Source organism: Megascapheus bottae, chromosome 7 (genome assembly GCF_031878675.1).
Source record: "Megascapheus bottae isolate mThoBot1 chromosome 7, mThoBot2.hap1, whole genome shotgun sequence".
NCBI classification, from domain to species: Eukaryota; Metazoa; Chordata; class Mammalia; order Rodentia; family Geomyidae; genus Megascapheus; species Megascapheus bottae.
The window spans coordinates 54,721,483-54,742,009 of NC_143515.1; the positions used below are offsets into that span (position 1 = coordinate 54,721,483).

A 20,527-nucleotide genomic window follows, 5' to 3' on the forward strand; every position below is an offset into this window, starting at 1 on the left:
AAAAATTGGCTGGAGGTAAGGCTTACATGAGAACATTTGCCTAGCGAGCACAAGGCAGTTAGTTCAAACCTCAGTACTTGAATGTTTTTCAAAAGATAAAAAGTCCAGCAAAAAAGGCAGCTTATCTTTCATTTGTTATTCTATTAGATAAGATTTGGGGGATATATAGTTTATAAAATATCTCCTATGCAATTTTTCTTCCTTAAGATTCATCTGGTGCTTGCTTCAGCATTACATATACTAAAATTGGAATGATACAGAAAAGATTAACATGGCCCCTGTGCAAGGATGACACACAAATCCGTGATGTGTTCCATATTTTTAAAGGCTTGGAAAAAAGTCATATTAAGTGAGTAAGCCAGACTCAAAGAAACACAGGCTCCATGGTTTCCTTCATTTGTAATAATTAGTTCACATCTAGGACTCTCCTAGCAGAGGATCGCAATAGTTCAAAAGCTCTGTACATATGGTCATACAGGATGAGGCTAAGGAAATGAACTCCAGGATGGGGAAACAAGAGGTTTATCTTTGTGATTGTTATTCTTAATGTAGTATGTGAAGTTATTTCTTTTTTCTTCTTTTTCTCCTTATGGTTTATCTCACGTTCTTACTGTATCTGACTTTGTTACCTGGTATAGTGTACATACATTTATCTGTTTATATGAAATAGGAAAGGGAAGGGCAAAAACAAGATGGTTTGGAGAGAATAGATGAAGGGAAAGTGAGAGAAAATGAGAAGGGTATCAATGTTCAAGAAGTAATGTACCCACTACCTGATGAATGTAACTATAACCCCTTTATACATTACCCAGACAATAAAATACAATTTTAAAAATTCATCTGTAACCCAAATGAAAAGTGGATCTGAGTTAGGTCATGTTTTCTAGCTAACACTTTTTTTTTTGTCATTCTACAATGTGTATATGTATCAAAAACCGTGTGGTTAATAAGATTTGAAAGCTTCCCAGCACATCTTGAATAAAATCATCTGTAGCTTTTTGATGTCATCAGTATTAAAAAACAAATCTTGGCGGGGAGTTTGACCTAGTGGTAGAGTGCTGGTTTAGTATGCAAGAAGACCCAGGTTCAATTCCTCAGTACCACATACATAGAAAAAGCCAGAATTGGAGCAGGGAGTTTGGCCTAGTGATCGAGTGCTTGTCTAGCATGCATAATACCCTGGGTTCAATTCCTCATTACCACATACACTGAAAAAAAAGCCGGAAGTGGTGCTGTGCCTCAAGTGGTAGAGCGCTGGCCTTGAGAAAGCCCAAGGACAGTGCTCAGGCCCTGAGTTCAATCCCCAGGACTGGCAAAAAAAAAGGAGAAGAAGAAAAAAGAAAAAGCCAGAAGTGGCCAGTTGGCTCAACTGGTAGAGCTCTAGTCTTGAGAAAGCCCAAGGACAGTGTTCAGGCCCTGAGTTCAAGCCCCAGGACTGGCAAAAAGCAAAACAAAAACAAATCCTGAAGAAACTGTCACTATTTCTTTTCATTTTTGCGGGGGGGGGGGTTAGTTGTGGGACTTGAACTCTGGGCCTGAGCACTGTCTCTGAGCTCTTCAGCTCAAGGCTAGTGCTCTATTACTTGAGCCACAGCACCACCTCCAGTTTTCTGGTGGTTAGTTGGAGATAAGAGTGTCATAGACTTTGGTACAAACAGTGCTGACTTTGAGCCATGTAAGTTAGATCTCAGCCTCTCGAGTAGCTAGAATTACAGGCATGAGGCACCAGTACCAGGCTGTCACCATTATTTTCACCTTTAAAATCTCAATAGAAAAATATTAATGAAAATTAGTGTGACCCTCACCCTTAAAATAATTAAAAACAATTCTTTACCTTGTTTGTTCTTCAGGGCAGCCATCTCTATACCTTTTAGGGTAAAATTTCTCTATGACTTGTTTGAGAGTTTGATTTACTTTGCACTGATTGGTAACAGGCCCTGATAGGGTTGAGAAAGGTCTTTCAAAATCTCCAATCTCCACCTGATTGGAAATCAAAAGTGAAAAAAAATCCTTAACCCAAATATTTCAGTGTCATTTCTACATCAACATTTTAAGGTTAACATTACCACTTGGAAATAATGGCTATAGTATTTTCATTTTAAGCTACAATTTTAATTGCTAATGGAAGTTGAAAACAAAATAAAGTTATTGTAAGAACTCTTGAAATGGTGTTACATGGACATTTAAGGGTGTCTACTGCATGCAATGGGAGTCAGAATAATATTTTCCTTACTCTCTAGATTTTCTCTATAAATGTTACTATAATGGTTCCTATATTAAGTCACTTCTGAATAGAGTTCTTACCTTCCCCTCACTCTTAAAAATTGTTCAGCTCTTGATACAATCCAAAGGTTCATATGGAACAAGAAAAGACCTAGAATAGCCAAAATAATTCTAGGCAAAAAAAGTAATGCTGGTGGTATTACAATATCAGACTTTAAGCTCTACTATAGAGACATAATAACAAAAACAGCATGGTATTAGCACAAAAACAGACCAGAAGATCAATGGAACATAATAGATCCAGAATAGAAGGATCCAGAAATAGAACCACATACCTATAGTCAGCTTGTATTTAACAAAGGAGCCAAAGATATACAGTGGAACAAACACAGACTATTCAATTACTGGTGCTGGCAAAACTGGGCATCCACATGCAGAAAACTAAAAATTGACCCTAGCCTTTCACCATGCACAAGCATTAACTCAAAGTGGATTAAAGACCTCAATGTCAGACCGGAAACTGTGAAACTGCTACATGATAGAGTTGGAGAGACACTGGAACTCATAGGCACAGGCAAAAGATTCCTAAACAGAATTCCAGGGTCACAACAGATTGGAGAGGGACTCACTAAATGGGACTACCTAAAAATAAAAAGTTTCTGCACAGATAAAAGCATAGCCACAAAAGTAGAGAGGCAGCCAACAAACTGGGAAAAGATATTTACCAATAATACATCTAACAAATGCATAATATCCAGTATCTACAGGGAACTCAAGAAACTAATCCCCCCCAAACCCAACAAACCATTCACTAAATGGGCAAGGGAACTAAAGAGAGACTTAGCAAAAGAAGGGATTAAAATGTCAGAAAAGCATATGAGAAAATGTTCATCATCCATGGTCATAAAGGCAATGCAAATAAAAACAACCCTAAGATACCACCTTACCCCAACAAGAATGGCCAAGATTTTGAACTCAGACAATGACAGATGCTGGCAGGGTTGTGGAGAAAAGGGAACCCTACTGCTGGTGGGATTGTAAACTAGTTCAGCCACTCTGGAAAGCAGTGTGGAGATTTCTTAAAGAACTGAAAATTGACCTTCCCTACAGTCCCGCCATACCACTTCTGGGCATCTACCCTGAACATCATAACCCAAGATATGATAAGGACACCTGCTCAGCTATGTTCATCTCTGCACTATTCACAATAGCCAGGCGATGGAAACAATCCAGATGCCCTACTGCAGATGAATGAATACAGAAGATGTGGTATATATATATATATATATATATATGTATATATATATATATATACACAATGGAATTCTACACAGCCAACAGACAAGATAAAATAATGGCATTCACAGGGAAGTGGATGAATCTAGAGCAAATCATGTTGAGTGAGACAAGTCAAGACCAAAGGAACAAAAGGCGCATGGTATCCTTAACATGTGGCTATTAGATCCAAACAGTACAAGAGCGAGGACTCAATATTTGCGTACCCAATGCTATGGACATGGTATGGAAAATATAAACATAACTACATAGACATAAAAACCTATGACTCTATAGACATAATGTTTTATTACATAGGTTAATATATATCTATGATATACAAACCCTTAGCCTAATTTTGATTATGTTCTAAAAACTAAGTGCCAGTGATTGTATACAGAGATTCACTTCTTGAATACTTGTTTGTTAAACACGTCATTTGAAATATTATGTAAAAATCAGTTAATAAATTCTTCAATAAAAAATAGAGAAAAATGTTCAGCTCTTATTTCTACTCATGGATCATACAGAGGCCACCTCTCCTAATCCATCCACCTATCAGTTTCTTCCTTATTCTTTTTTTTCTTTCTTTTTTTCTTTTCTTTTTCTTTGTTGGTCGTAGGACTTGAACTCAGGATCTGGGCACTGTCCCTGAGCTCTTCAGCTTGAGGCTACTACCCTGCCCCTTGAGCCACAGTGCCACTTCCGGTTTTCTAGTGGTTAATTGGAGATAAGCGTCTCACAGACTTTCGTGCCCAGGCTGGCTTTGAACATCAATCCTCAGATCTCAGCCTCCTGAGTAGCTAGGCTTACTGATGTGAACCACCATGCCCAGCCCTTGTGTCCAATTTCTATTGTAATTCTGGTACAATGCTAAATGATATGAGAGGGAAAAATGTGAGCAGAATCCTTACCTTCAATGTCTAATCAAGAGACTGATGCATAAGTAAAGTTTTGTGGTAAATTGTACGAGGTGCCCTGTAGAAGACACCAAAAGGTGTCCAAGGAGGAAGATGGGATAGGGACATTCAGGAGAATGTTCTGCGAAATAGTCATGTCATTACCTATATTGCTTCCCAGCAGAGAGCCAAAGGGCCTTGTAAGAAGCCCCAGATCTTCAACTCAAAGGGCCTCCTACTCATCTCAGAAGGTTCTGGACTATTCTTTTCTTTTTCATTAGATCATCCATTACTGTCTAAAATCTTCAGCTGAGCTTTGCCCTTATAGCCTATACTTGTAATTTTCTGTCTTTGATCTTCTTTCTCATTATTTGACTTGGTTTTGCTGTTCACTTCCCATGCTCATCTTATTTCTATTTTTATTTCTACCAATCCCACCTTCTTCCTAGCCAAGTATCCTTTTTAATATCCTCATAAAAATAAAAGCTTTCTAACTCAACCTCATCCAAGTCCTTCCCCTAGAGCAAGCAATTGCAATGTCTCTGTCTAGTTAGCCCTGCCCATAACTACTTGTAGAGCCTAGATCAAATCATTAACCTTGAAGATTATAACAGGCAGACAATAAGTTACAAAATAGAAGGTTCGAGGCAATCTCTTATGGCTTCCTTTAATAATATGCTCAGAGTCCCTGTCTTCTCTCCCTACACAGGATGGTATAGTACAAACACAATTGAGTAGTTTAGGATATCCAGCTAATTGCCAGCATGCCCCATGTGAACATGTGTGCCTTACCAGATACTGCCTACAACAATTAGGGACCAGCTCAAGAATTTCCTTAAGACAAGGAACATCAACAAGGAACTACAGATATTAAAAAATACAATAGAACTAACTCTTCAGAAAGCTCATTTTCTTTAGTATGTCTCATTTATCCTCATAAAAGTTGCTCTGGGAGAGGAGAGCAGAAACATTATTTAAATTTCCTTATATAGAGAAAATGTATTTTATACATTATACATGTACTCCATTTGTGGTCCTATCTCTCTGCCCCTGACTCACATTTAACTAAAAAACTTAAAACATACACCTCAGAGTAGATATATTTTTCTTTTTTGGTCATTTGTTTTCTGGTGGTTAACTGGAGAGAACAGTCTCACAGACTTCTGTGCCTGGGCTGCCTTTGAACTGCCATCCACAGATCACACTCAGTCTCCTGAGTAGCTACTATTACACATGTGAGCCACCAGCACCCGACTATATTTTTTCTTAGAGAAAGGTTTCTTGAAAAAAAATTACAAAGTAAGAAGAGAAACTTAAATGTTAGTAAAAGCCAGGGATTTTTACAGAAAATCTGAATCTAGAGAACTAAACCCTAGAATGACATGTGAGAAAATTGTCCCAACCCTTTCAGCGAGAAAATATGACCTCAGTTTATCTTTTCTACAACTTTTTATCACCTAGCCAAGCATGGTGGTTCACATCTGTAATTCCAGCACTTAGCAGGTGGTGGCAGGGAATACTGCAAATCCAATGCTAGCCTAGGCTACAATGTAAGTTCCAGGTCAGCCTGAGCTGCATAGGAAGATTGTCTCAAACAACAAGAACAACAAAACCCCAAACCAAAAACAAACAAAAAAGCAAAGAGGAAGAGAAACAGGAAGGGAGGAAGAGAAGATGACAAAGAGAGAAGGTGAGCAATGGTGGCTCATGCCTGTAATCCTAGTTCCTCAGGAGGTGATGAAATAGAGTATCATTTGAAGCCAGAACAGGCAGTTTGTGAGACTTCACCTCTAATTAACTAGCTGGATTGGAGGCATGGCTCAAGTAGTAGAGTTTCAGCAGTTACAAGCTATGATCAAGAAAGGAAGACTTTGAGTCCCTAAGTTCAAGTCCTGGTACCAGAGCAAAGGAAAAGAAGAGACAATTAGTGACAACAATTAGTGTATCTATAATGCTTTCAAGTCCAGATGACCTTAAAATTATTCTACAAGCTGATTATTAACTACGCCTTCCTCTAGAAGTATTCTTAGGAAGAATGGCTTAGTTGTAAAGCTGTGCTAGACACAGAGGAACAGGAATAGCCATGGTATCAGGGAGACCATAGTGAGTGATGCAAAGCAGAACCATGAATAAGAGATTCTATACCACTGAGGTCAGGACAACGATACATTTATGTAGAACAATACAGAAATGCTTAGACAGTCCAACCTACTAGGACAGGATTGAGGAAGGTTTCCTAGAATAAGTAACACCTACGAGGAAAATGAAAGGCTAAGATAAAGTCAACAGGTCTTAGAGATGTTTCAGATGCAAGAGACAAGCTAGTAAATTATATAGACTAACGTAAGGGCACCACATGCAAGTCGGGGGATTGTGTATGGACATATCATTTATACTTTACTGGGCATGAAGTTCAAGGCAGGGAATGCTGAGGAAATATTGAACAGCCTTGGTTGTGAGATAATAACATCACTTGGGATGTACTTGGAGAAGGAAGATCTTGAGTTCAAGGCCACTCTGGGGCTACATAGTGAGACCCTGTCTCAAATCTTCCTCTTCCCCAAAACAGAATGAATGAGATGTTGTTGTGGAATGGTGTACAATGTGAATGACCACTGGCTGATGGGGTTAGGGGGATCTAAGTGTATGCTGGGGATGCTGTAAACAACCACAGAGCTGCTCTCAAGCTTTTCCTTAATTATCCTACATGGGGACCCCAGTGTGATAGAGGTAGTAGGCTGTCTCTTAGGAGCATTCTCTTTTTCTTGAGTAGCAAAATGCCTTAAATTCAATTGAGCCTATTGCAGACATTTCCCCAACTGCCTTCGAAGTCAGGCAAGGCCATGTAACTAAATTCTGGACAGACAGGAGCACATGGGATGCTCTGCAATGTAAGCACTGAGAGGTTTTCCCAAAGGCAAAAGGGCATGCGCTTCCCCCATCCCAATCCCTGGAGCACTGACAGACACATCTTCAGGACCGTGACCCCCTCCAAACAGCCCCTGGGGTGACAGAGGGAGGGCAGGATGCTCCTCCCCCCAGGTTCTACTGATTAAGTCACAATAAACTGCATAACGAATACATGACAGGTAAATAAAAGAAAGTGTTCTACATTTTCCAAAACTCATTCCCATTAGATCATGGAATGATGTTGGCCAGGCATCCTCAGCCTCACAGGCTCAGCACTCAAATTCCTTTATCAAAAGTAAAGACATACTTTCAGAAGAATTAAGAAACAAGGGTTCTTTCTAGAATATGGTCACTTCTTCTCTTTTACTGCAACTGTCAGTGGTTCAGAGTTAAACTGTAATAATAATGTCTGAACATTTTAAGGTCTTAGTGACAGCAAAATGAATGTAAAGACATACTAAAGGCATACTGTTTTACAGTGTTTAGTGAAGACATTCATATCTTATCATTTCCATACTTTATTCTGCACAACATGGAAGTTACCTGAGCTAAAAGAGCTGCCATTTCTAAAGCCAGATCCTTGCTCAGAGGGAAAAGGCCGTTCATTACTTGATCATTTGTCTGATACGTTAACAGCAACTTTTCTCTATCAGTCTCTCCATGAGCTTGCACTGAGAAATACAGTCTGTTAAAAAACAAAAGCAAAAGAAAATTTCTTATGAAATGGTATTTTTGCTTTTTTTTAAACTATGACAGGGATCAAATGTAGGACCTGTGCAAGGTAGGCAGGTGTTAGCACTAAAGTACACCACTAGCCCCCAACCATGTTCTCACAGGAAGAAAGAGAAGATGACTGTGGACTTAGATGGGGATGCTGTAACACCGTCCTCTATGTGATGTGAACTTACACCAATCAATGACCTCTGCTTCTCATCTTAGAAAAAACTTCATTGAAGTGGAGGAATTCATCCATGCTTTTAAAAAATTATTTAATGTTCTGAAGTACAAAATCCTTAAGTGTTACTGAGGAAGGATCTATAAATTAAGTGTGTTACCTCTTCTAAAAAATACAGGCTATAATTTCATTCAACATATAAACCCAATTTTCAAAATACTCATGATCTAGGGCCAGGAGTTTGGCTAGTAAAGTGCTTGCCTCGCATGCACCAAGACCTGGGTTTGATTCCTCGATACCACATATACATAGAAAAAGCTGGAAATGGTGCTGTGGCTCAAGTGTTAGGGCTCTAGCTTGAGAAAGCCCTAGAACAGCACTCAGGTCCTGAGATTAGCCCAGGATTGGCAAAAAAAAAATACTCATGATCTTTCTGGAACAACTCACATATACTAAACAAATAGCAAATGAAAGGTCCATTCAAAACCAATCCCTTAAATATGCAGGGAAAAGGAGCAAGGTTTTACCTGGCATTGAAAAGATAGTACATTTAAAATATGCTTTAATTATTTAGGCACTTGCTGATAAACAGCATTGGAAGCTCAAACATGGTTTACATGGTCTCATTTTTACTTGTTGAAACATGGTATGACTTTGTTGGTTGGTTTTAAGATACTATGTTGCCCAAACTGGTCTCTGGGTTTAGGTATTCCTCCTATCTCAGCCTCTTGAGTAACTGGGACTACAAGCACACACTACCATGCCTAGTTCATAATAGCATGGTTTTTGTTTCCCTAGAAGTGCATTAACTCAGTGGCTCTATTCCTGCTCTATTTATACATAAGCCTCACAGGGCTCTGGCTTCAGATCAGGTGCTGTGGGTGCTCAAAAGTACTATGACAAAGAGGCAGGTGAGCAACCCCCAAGCACATAGACTACTATCATGCTAGCACAGGGGCTGAAAGAGATACACCTGGATCCAGCAATGATTAAGCTGGTTGGCTGTATTGTAGATTTCCAGCCACAAGCTCTCTAAGTACTTGAGGAAGAAGACACACTCTATTACTTAGCAGTATTTCTTTGAGAAGTTATTTAGAATAGTAGTTATCTTGAAAAAAATTCATTCAAGCCCATTGTTTAGATCAATGGCCACATAAAGACAAATAACGCAGGACTGTTATCTGGTAGGGGAGCTGGACAACAGAAACAGGGAATTCAAAATGGTATTAGTGATGTGATATAAAATAATACAGTTTAAGATGAAAGCCTTCCTTTTTAAGGCCATGCTTACATTTTTTGTAACATACTATAGAAATGATCTCTAAAAGTGTAGTCTTTACATTTTTGTATATACCTTATTTTTCTCATTTGAAATGAGGAATTCTATTTAGCTTATTGAGCCCTATAATCCAATGAAGTCTGGAAGGGCTTTCTTTTTCTTTTTTTTTGGTGGGGGGAGGAGGGATTTGAACTCTAGGCCTGGCGCCATCACTGAGCTCTACAGCTCAAGGCTAGTGCTCAACCTTGAGTCACAGTGCCACTTCCTGTTTTCTGGTGATTAATGGGGAGATAAGTCTCTTGGACTTTTGTGCCTGAGCTGGCTTTGAACTGTGATCCTCAGATCTCAGCCTCTTGAGTAGCCAGGATTACAGGTGTGAACCACCGCACCTGTCTCATTCTTATAATTTTTATGTTGACTTTCTCATCGTCTCATAAATGTGATGAGAGAAGAGCCCATCACCCCTTTCTATTCACCCTCCCTCCACTCCTTGGTTCCTACATCCTCTTCAATACCCTTCACTAAAGCTGCAGTGTGAGCTGCTGTCAGTGGCTCATGCCTGGCATCATAGCTACTCAGGAGGATGAAATCTGAGATTGCCCTTCAAAGCCAGCACAGGCAGGAAAGTATGAGATTTTTTATCTTCAATTAATCACAGAAAAAGCTGGAAGTGGAGGTATAGCTCAAGTGGTAGAGCGATAACCTTGAGCAAAAAGGAGCTCAGGGACAGTACCCAGGCATAGGCCCAGCAAACAACAACAAAAACCCAAAACACACACGAATAAAACCCCTTCAGTGTAACCCCAGCTGCTTGGGAGGTGGAAGCAAAAGGACCATGAGATTCAGGCCAGTACAGGAAAAGTTAGACCCTGTCTCAAAGACAAAATACAACAAAATGTGACTAGGAGCATAGCCTAATGGTACAGTACTCGCCTAGAAAGTACAAGTCTCTAGAGTTCAATTCCCAGTACAGCAAAGGAAACAAAAATGAACAAATGAACAAAAAATTCTGCAGTGTGATCCACCTCACCCCTTCCTGTCTCTGTGGCTGTAACCTCATCATTTGCCTTTGTCTAAGTTCTACATATTGAACATACATATTATATTCATGGTAATATCAAATGTTGGTAGGCAGGCTCTGAACCAACGCTTTACATTTACCAATGATTAAGTCCAGGATTTTAACACAGAAGTCTGTCTCCAGTGTCACAGTCTCCTAGTTCTCTGTGACACAGATCCTCCTTGTCACTAGGATCTGTGTAGTTGTAGAGGGAAGGGCATCTATTCTGGTACCCAGTACAGTGGTGCGTGCAGAAGGACCTCAAGTTAGAGGCCAGTTTCAACTGCCATGCCACTCGTGAGGTCAGCCCGACTGACAAACACAGAAAGAGAAAAAGGGAAAGAATGAGAGAAAGAAAGGTAGAGATAGGGAGGGAAAAGGAGGAGAGAAAGACAGACAAAGAGTCTCTATTTTGTTCATGAATTTTAAATGCGAATACTGCTGGAAGAAATGAGATAAACTAGGTTTCTTGGCTTAGCCAATAGGTGCAAGTGCTCTTTCAGTTGGCTAAAGGTAGCAGAGACAGGAATGTTAACTATGTCCCAGAACAACTATAAAGCATTAGTGAAAATACTCTTTGATTTTCCAAGACGGGGAAGGAAGAGTTGTTCCCAGCAGGGAAGGATCCTTGCCAGATTTGTTTTGTTAAACACATGCCTTAACTTTGGTAATTTCAAACACACAGTAAGAAATCAAATAAAATAAGGAGCTTTAATAATGAATAGATTTTAAGCATTCCGAGACCAAAGCCTATTAATTAAATTTTTAACTCCTGAATTCAAATAATTAAAATCCTATAACTTGCTAAATATAAGTTACAAATTCTACAATAAAAAGAATTGGTATTTTAGTTGGGTTTATTACAGTGTTTCTTGGCAGATGAAGAGTCAGACCCCTGGCTGCATGACAGGTCACAGCAGTTCCCCCTAGACTGTGTCACTGGAAATTAGCACTTATTGTCTAAGCTATTTATACACATATGCAAAGCATGACCATATTTGGAAATGCACTTTCTCATAGCTGTGCTCTCCAGCCATTTCAGGCTCTGGTTAAATATTACACTTCTCAGTTGAGTTGCTTTTTTTCAGATGTTAAAGATATTGTCATGTTTTGTGTGTGTGTGTGTTCCCTTGGCTTGAACTCAAAGCCTGGGCAATGTTCTTGAGATTTTTTTGCCCAAGGATAACACTCTTGAGCCACAGCTCAACTTCCAGGTTTTTGGTGGTTAATGGGCTACCTTCCAACCTCCACCCCCAGATCTCACCCTCTGAGTAACTAGGATTAGAGATGAAGCCACCTGGCACCTGGTATCATGAGACTTTTTAAAATAAACAATCGGGCTGGGAGTTTGGCCTAGTGGTTAAAGTGCTTGCCTAGCATGCACAAAGACCCGGGTTCTATTCCTTGGTACCACATACATACAAAAAAAAAAAATCTGGAAGTGGTGCTGAGGCTCAAGTGGTAGAGCTCTAGCCTTGAGAAAGTCCAAGGACAGTGCTCAGGCCCTGAGCTCAAGCCCAGGACTGGCAAAAAATAAATAAATAAATAAATAAATAAATAAATAAATAAAATAAAATAAACGATCAACAATGAAAACAAGGCAATTTTCATCATGCATTTATTCATACTTCTTTCGGTCTGTTGCAGTGGGGTAGACTTACAGCATTACAGTATCTTTCAGTGAGGTGTTTCATTTAATCCAAATTTGAGTTCCAATCATGGCCATCATAACCAGCTCTAGTATATATTACGTATTCACAAAGGCATGTATTATTAGGAATGGTCTTAGACATGGCTAAGAGTGTGAGAGGCAGAGTCCAAAATATGAATACATCCTTTAATTTATTTTGAATGTTATTAATACTAATTTATTTCAGGAATTGCTTCCCAAATGTTAATCATAGTTGGATTAAAAGAGTATTTGGGGGGCCGGGAGTTTGGCCTAGTGGTTAAAGTGCTTGCCTAGCATGCATGAAGACCCGGGTTCGATTCCTCGGTACCACATACATAGAAAAAAGCCGGAAGTGGTGCTGAGGCTCAAGTGGTAGAGCGCTAGCCTTGAGAAAGTCCAAGGACAGTGCTCAGGCCCTGAGCTCAAGCCCAGGACTGGCAAAAATAAATAAATAAATAAATTAAAAAAAAAAGAGTATTTGGGAAATATAGCAATGTTGCTTACATAAGTATACCACATAAGTTTACTGGAGATCCAAAAACATTTGGCTTTTGTGCAGTTTGAAACAAAGGAAAAGGCAGCAAGAGCTACTGAGGTAGGCCCAGGCTTCAAAGTACAGTTCTCTTCTTCAAAGGCCTACCATATTAATTTTACATTTTTCTACTTATAAGTGTATCAGTCTTCCCTGTTATAAAAAAAAATCTGGCAGCTGGGCACTGATGGCTCCTGTCTGTAATCCTAGTTACTCAGGAGATCTGAGGATCACAGTTCAAAGCCAGCTTGTGCGGGAAAGACTGTGAGGCTCTTATCTCCAATTAACCATCAGAACCACCAGAAAACTGGAAGTAGAGCTGTGACTCAAAGTGGAAGAGTACTATGCTTGAGCAGGAAAGCTCTGGGACAGTACCCAGGCCCTGAGTTCAAGACCTGTGACTAACAACAACAACAAAAAGGCCAAGTTGATACCTAGACTATGGGAGTCCTCTGCCCATTTACATTGGTGTTTCTGTGGGAGAGATTATTAGAAAAACATAGCCAGGTATGGTGCCTCACACCTGTAATCCTAGCTACTCAGGAGGCTGAGATCTGAAGATCAAGGCTCAAAGCCAGTCGGGGCACAAAGGGACCTAAGACTCTTATTTCTAATTAACCTCTAGAAAACGAGAAGTAGGGCTTGGTTCAAGGGTAGGGTGGTAGCCTTGAGCTAAAGAGCTCAGGGACAGTGCCTAGGCCAAGTTCCAGCACCATGATCCACAAATATATATATATAGATAGATAGATCTATATATATGTAAACTGGGTCAGTAGTTATAGTCTTTATGTTACATAATACCTTGGCTTTTTACATCCAATTTTGAATTATGAACATCTTTCAAAAATAGTCACCTACAAGAATTCAACACTATACAAATAATCCCACTAGGAGGATATTTTATCAATTATTTTATGCATTATAAGATATAAAGAAGCTTGGAAAATGTATCTTGGTATAGTTAATGTGAGCTGGGCAATCGGCAGTATTTATTAAGGACTACTAATATATAGAAGGAAAACATATGAAGATGAAAGAGGGGGAATCTGTCTTTTAGAAATGATATGCCCAGGGGCTGGGAGTTTGGCCTAGTGGTAGAGTGCTTGCCTAGCATGCACGAAGACCTGGGTTCAATTCCTAGGTACCACATATATAGAAAAAAAGCCAGAAGTGGTGCTGAGGCTCAAGTGGTAGAGCTCTAGCCTTGAGCAATTCCAAGGACAGTGCTCAGACTCTGAGCTTGAACCCAGGACTGGCAAAAAAAATGAAATGCCCAAAGTATATTATAATTTTATCTGTTGAGAAGCTGTGTTCTCCAGCTGCACTGGCATTTTCTCAATTCCTGAAATGGGCTGTGTGGCCTCCCCTCCCCTGACAGGTCCTTGTTGACCTGTTAGGAAATTCCCACTTTCAGCACTTCTCTGATCTTGGTCTCAAGCCTCAAAAACACCTCTGGATTCTCAGCCTAGGTCAGGCTCCATATTCTATGCTCTCAAAGTATTACACTCTCCTTCAGGAAATTTATGTTTGTTAGGGGGAATATGTAAGTATTACCTTTCTCTTCCCTTGTAGATCAGGGACTTGAACTATTATGCCAGCTTTTATCACCATTTTATCCAGAAATTCTAGCTAAGTGACTGGCTTATAGTTAGAGCTCAATGAATTCCAAGAGAAAAAGACAAAGAATATGAAAGAAGGAGAATCAAAATTTTATATGATCCCAATTTTATAGTTATCATTTACAGAAAAATAAATCTTCAAATAAACATAATAACTTACAAGGCCATTCACTAGTAAACTAAATAGTAGGAGCACAGTTTGAACACAACTGTGTACTTGGTGTGGTATCTGGAATAGAGTATTTACACACCTGTTTTTGTAAGTTAGACGAACAGTTCTTGTGCCTTCACATTTCCCAGGCTGCTGTTCTTTGGATGCTTGTTCCCATTTAGAAATAATGTCACAAATCTAGAAGGAAAGTATAAAAGTGAAATTTATAAGATTTAATAAATCACTATTTTTGAACATTGTAATCCTAGAATGAAAAATTTCAATTAATATGATTAAACCAGATGTGCTCTAGCCTATTGTTTTCAATGTGTGTTGAGTTCTGAGCTTGGGATTTCACCATGAAATATTCTTTGGTCTACTTGTCTTTTTGGACACGTATTAACTTTGGACGGTGGCCATGAATTTTTTACTCACAAAGGAATCTGAGTACATGACTAAAAGAGACTAGACATAAGAAGATTCCAGGAATTTTTTTCATGATTTGGTCATGAAGAAGCAATTTTTCCACCTTTTGAGTTTATGAAGTTTGGAATAACTGAGTTTATACCAAGGAAATCTAAAGTATAATACAAAAAAAGCTCTGGACCCAGTTCCAGCTGCTTGATTTAAGGGAACTCTTTTCTCTCTGTTGGTCTAAGTTGGCAGTTTCTTACAACAGTCCCTATAACTGTATATTTCTAATTGTTACCATCATTCCACAGAAACTTCATTAAATGTACTTTACTATGATCCAAAAAAGGTTTTAAATTTTTTCTTGTTTCTAATTGGTCCATTTTCTTTTTTGCCAGTCCTGGGGCTTGAACTCAGGGCCTGAGCACTGTCCCCGGCCTTTTTCAAGGTAGAGCTCTAGCACTTGAGGCTCTAGCACTTGAGACAAGGCATCATTTCTGGCTTTTTCTATGTATGTGGTACCAAGGAATTGAACCTGGGTCTTCATGCATGCTAGGCAAGCACTTCTACCACTAGGCCAAACTCCCAGCCCCTAATTGATTCATTTTCTACCCATCCTTCAAACTGCAGTTCAGGTCTCTAATTCCAAACACTGAACTTAATTTCCCCTTGAACAAAATTCAAAGCCTTCCTAAAGCATTTATCACTTTCAATCTACTTTAAGCTTATCAGTGTATAAGTCTGCTCTTCTCTAAGTAAATCAGAAGTTCATTGTGAGCAGAAGCTGTTTCTTCTTGTGCTTTCCATATGGTCTAAACTAATACACAGAAATACTGAAAATAGCAATATTGCTGAATAAATGAAAAGATAAATTTTTTTGGTGGTACTAGGATTTGAACTTAACAACCTTGAGCTTGTTCTGTGGATGTCGGAGCATCCACATCTCTATTCTTATTACTGTAAAACACAGAGTGTCATTACCATCATTATGACTATTGTTCTCTTTCACATGGAAGATATATGTGTGCAGACTGCATGTAAGAATTCTCTGGCCTCACCGAAGTCTGAATTTTCTTTTTTTTTTATTGTGAAGATTAGATTGCTTAAATTTGTGGCAATCTCCTGAACTAAACTTGCAAAAGCTATAAAGGACAAAGGGGGAAGCAATGCAACAGCAATACTCACAAGACATTATGTTGGAAATGAACTTTACAACTTGGAAGGAGTTACTGGGGAGGGGGCAGAAAGTGGGAGAAAAATGTGGGAGGGGTAACAATGTTAGACAGGAAATGTACTCACTATCTTATGTATGTATCTGTGTAACTGTAACCTCTCTGTACATCACCTTGACAAAAAAATTTAAAAAAAAAACAGTTGCTAGTTTCTAAATTGTTTACTGGGCTTGGCTCCTTCAAAGGTCTCAGTTTCACCTTGATGTTTCCTTGAAGACAATGCTCTAGGTCTTTGCCAGAGGGATCATCAGTGAACAATGCGAATCCAGACTGTACAGGCTTCCTCATTCCTGTGTCTTGGTTCAAAGTATTCAAAAATTCTTCCACTGTAGTGGATGCATCAAATCCAACTACCTAGGTAGAAATAACAGTCATCTTTTAATAAAAAGTACATAAATTTCAAACAGATTCTAGGGGGGACTGGGGGCATATTTGATGGATGACTGATGATAATATGTATTTCTCTCTGTGTTTTAACTTTTTGTTCTCAAGCTCCACTGGAGAAAATTAGCAAAATTACTTGAGCAGTCAAGAATTCAGAGATCTCCAATTTAGCAAACATCAATTCAAAACAGAAAGATTATCTGACCACCATAAATATCTGGCAGAAAAAAAAATCTGGCAAACATACTAATGATCACTTACCCATTAGAAGTTAACTAAGAATGACAGTACAACATGCAATCATTAAGCAAATGAAAAAATAAACAAGAAATGCATTTGAATAAATACTTTTATGTATTTATGTTTGTTTAATAAGTGGATTCTCTGAATTCTTTGATGAAAGGCTTGTGACCACAAAGACTAATTGCTAGCTTTGGAACATGTATCCTTTAGTTAATAGGGGAGCATCTGGATCTGAGAATTTAAGCAAGTGTTCTCAGATAAATCCTTACATTGCAGATTTTAAGAGACTAAAACTGTATATACCCAATGTTAAGCAATGATTTCCTAATCTAACAAGTTGCTAGTGGGGAAAAAGTTAGGTCAAAATGTTTTTGCTTTTGTTCATCAGCATTATAATGGCAGTGAAACATTCCCTTTTTTGGTTCAATATAGATTTGGTTTTAGTGTGGCTCCTTTTCAGTAACACTGTTTCTGAGTTTAATCAAGGTTCAATGTATGCATGTACAGAAATGTCACAATGAGCCAGGCGTGGTGGCTCACGACTGTAATCCTAGTTACTCAGAAGGCTGAGATCTAAGGATAGAGGTTCAAAGCCAGCCCAAGCACTAATGACCGTGAGACTCTTATTTCCAATTCACCACTAGAAAACTGGAAGTGGCATGGGGCTCAAGGGATAGGACAGTAGCCTTGAGCTGAAGAGCTCAGGGACTGCATCCAGGCCCAGGGTCCAAGCCCCACCACTGACCAAAAAAGAAAAAAAAAGTCACAATGAAATCCTCTTCTTGTATAAGTTTGTCTCAGCGAGTTGTGAACTATAGTCTCCCTTTCTTATTCCATGAAAGTTATACATAGGAGTTTTGGCTAAGTGGATTCTCGTAAGGGTTTTTTAAACCCACCTGATATATACCATTCATGAAGTGCACTGGTATACTAAAGGGCAAAGAATGATGATAAGGATTTCGAAGAAGTGTTGAAAGAATTTCCATTCTGGAGGGTCTCGCTTCGCGATCACCATTTTGTTGAGTTCTTTCTACACATCGCTGACAGTAAATAGCATATTTCCCAAATTCTGTCCTATAATATAACATGTAAGATAAAAATATAAAGATACATTTAGTTAAGACAATCTAATATATGCAGTTATTTTAAGAAGTTTCCCTTAGGTGAGCATAGTGGAACATGCCTATAATCTTAGTAGTCAGGATTCTGGTGGTGTGTTTTTTTTTCTTTTTTTGCCTGTCCTGTGTCTTGAACTCAGGGCCTGGGCACTGTCCTTGGGTTTTCTCAAGTCCAATGTTCTACACTTGAGCCACAGGATCAATTCTGGCATTTTTTCCCTTGTGTATGTCATACCAAGGAATCAAACCAGGGCTTTGTGCATATTAGGCAAGCTCTTTACCATTAGGCCTTGCTCCTGGCCCAAGAGGATTCTGTTTTGAGGCCAGCCTGGGCTACACAGGCCAGTCTGAGTGACTTTATGAGATTCTGCTCAACAAAAAGTAAAAGCTCCCCCCTTTCTGGTTATAATGTGCTAGGATAATTTTGACAGTTTTTTCTTTTCCATTTTAATTAAGTAGTTATACAAAGAGGCTTCAATTCCATATGACAGGTTATGAGTACAATGCATTTTGATCAATTACCCATCATTCTCTCTCTAGTTATTTTTCTTTTCTGAATGATAGTATTAAACTTATTATTTACTTATTTGCTTACTTCTTTCCACGGCTTTTTTTCCCCCCCAATTTGCTTACTTCTTTACTTATTGTTTGTGGGGCTTGAGCTCCAAGCCGAGGTGCTATTCTTGAGCTCTTTTTGCTCAAGGCTAGCACTCTACCACTTACAGCCACAGCTCCACTTCCTAACCTTTATTTTTGTAACAAACATCCCTACAAAACATTTTTTTATTATGTAATAATGTGGTATATAGTTATTATATTAATACTAATTATATCCATAAGCAATCATTCATAGATCGATTTTTTGTTTTATCCTCCAAAGCATGCAGATGTTAAAAATGATAAGATGTACATACAACTTCTGTATTGTTTATAAAAGCAGATAACACTTGTAAATATATTTATATTCCAGAGTCTTCTAGGCACCCTTGGTCCCAGGACTCCATAATGACTTCAACTGTAATTATTTGACCTTGATTACAGGGTCCCCAGAATAAATTATGAGATGCAGAATATTTCCCTATTGTCCCAAGTTGCTTTTTGTTTGTATTCATCCCAAAGCCTATTTTTGCAACCTAATGAAGCATTCGGGCCAGGGCTATGGCTCATGGGAAGCATGTGCAAAGCCCTAGGTTCTGTCCTCAGTAGTACAGAGACAAGCAAACAGTCACTTAACAAGAATCTTTTGGTGGAAAAAAATAAACCTGCACAAGTCTTGGTTAAGGGACCGAGGGCCCATTCTAAATAAACCATCCCAATAGATGGATTTGAAATACCTTTTTTCAAAGAAATAAAACCCTGAAGTAATTAAAATGCATGCAATTTTATAAAAGGGTAGAGACAGGAAGAGTCTTCCACATAAAAGAATTCAATGTGGTTTAAAAAAAAAAAACAGCGAAATGGAAAGCCAAGGAAACAAAATCGTTTCTTTTATTGAATGAGTGCCTGTTAATGCTGTCATCTTACTTGAAATGCACATAGACTTTTCACTTCAGAGTGATCTTTGTCAGATTTCAAGCTTTTACTATAATCTTCCATAAGAGATTTAACAGAACAAAGAAATTTATTTTCCATGTGCCCCATAAATGGTAACAAAAGGCTTCCTGTCCCAATATTTGTTTTACACATTCTTCGAAAATGTACCTGGCAGGTTATTAAATACTTATGATTTATTGTAGACTTTCAGAGGTCACATAAACAGTTTAGCTGGCTAGTTTTCTGCACACCTGCAGTCTGCATTCTTCTTTAGATGGAGCCTGAGGAGCCACAGGAAAGGATGAAGGGGGAGGAAGAGGCCAACACATAGCGCCAAGAGCTGCCAGCCCTGGGCAAAGAGAAGCAGTATGGGTTAGACATGATGCAAAGAGACAGCCACACTAGGGAGGGGGTGCCTGACAGAGGTTGGGAGAACAATGGGTTGATAGACTGTCTCTCTTAATTAACCCAACCAGTTGCTTCTTCCACTTATACATTAAACCTTCAGAATATTTATATCATAAAGAGTATAAAATATACACTCATTCAAATCCATGATTCATCTGTGTATTTTGTTGTCCACAACTGAGGTGCCAAAACACTAGTGAATTTAGTACTTCTTTTTGTCATCATACTTAAAGATTAGGGACATCACTCTTTTCCTTTATGTGTTTACCTCATTCATCAAAACATAAGTAACTCTGAGAAAGACATACATACATGCATACATACATATATGGGGCCAAATTCTTAAAAGTATTAATAGAGGTTAACTTTAGGTAACAGGATTATATGTGATCTTTTTCTTTTGGTATGGTTTATACTTTTATTTAAATTTTTATTACTATTGTAAAGGTGATGTACAGAGGGTCTACAGTTTGTTTTTTTTATTAAGAAAATATCATTTCAGTAATTCTTAAACTTCTATATGGCAAAGGAATCAGATAGACTCTGTCCCTGACCTTAAGAAGCCCTAGGTAACATTTAAATATCTGAGTAGTAAATTACAGCAAAACAATAATACTATATATTAATTTCTAAAAGTTTGACCAATGGCTAGAATAACTAACTGCAGTGGGGTCAGGGAAGGA

At 38.6% G+C, this 20,527-nt stretch overlaps 1 protein-coding gene, 1 non-coding gene and 1 pseudogene across 7 annotated transcripts in view; 1 reads left to right on the forward strand and 2 right to left on the reverse strand.

Annotated features, from left to right (window-relative positions):
- Window positions 1-20,527, reverse strand: part of Plekhh2 (pleckstrin homology, MyTH4 and FERM domain containing H2) — a 98,281-nt gene that overhangs the window by 12,671 nt on the left and 65,083 nt on the right. For 5 of the 6 annotated variants that reach the window (XM_090337041.1, XM_090337043.1, XM_090337040.1 and 2 more), the window contains 6 exons: window positions 19,688-19,785; window positions 17,682-17,859; window positions 16,357-16,512; window positions 14,616-14,713; window positions 7,851-7,992; window positions 1,835-1,980 (listed from right to left, as the gene is read on the reverse strand). In XM_090337041.1, the coding sequence (XP_090193167.1) occupies window positions 1,835-1,980; window positions 7,851-7,992; window positions 14,616-14,713; window positions 16,357-16,512; window positions 17,682-17,859; window positions 19,688-19,785 (818 nt within the window). The remainder of the gene's footprint in view (window positions 1-1,834; window positions 1,981-7,850; window positions 7,993-14,615; window positions 14,714-16,356; window positions 16,513-17,681; window positions 17,860-19,687; window positions 19,786-20,527) is intronic. The other variant, XR_016536265.1, reaches the window with a different exon arrangement.
- Window positions 217-323, forward strand: LOC150060814 (U6 spliceosomal RNA). Its single transcript, XR_016536348.1, has one exon. It is a non-coding gene; the product is annotated as a U6 spliceosomal RNA (small nuclear RNA).
- Window positions 9,468-9,539, reverse strand: LOC150060815 (small nucleolar RNA U3; annotated as a pseudogene).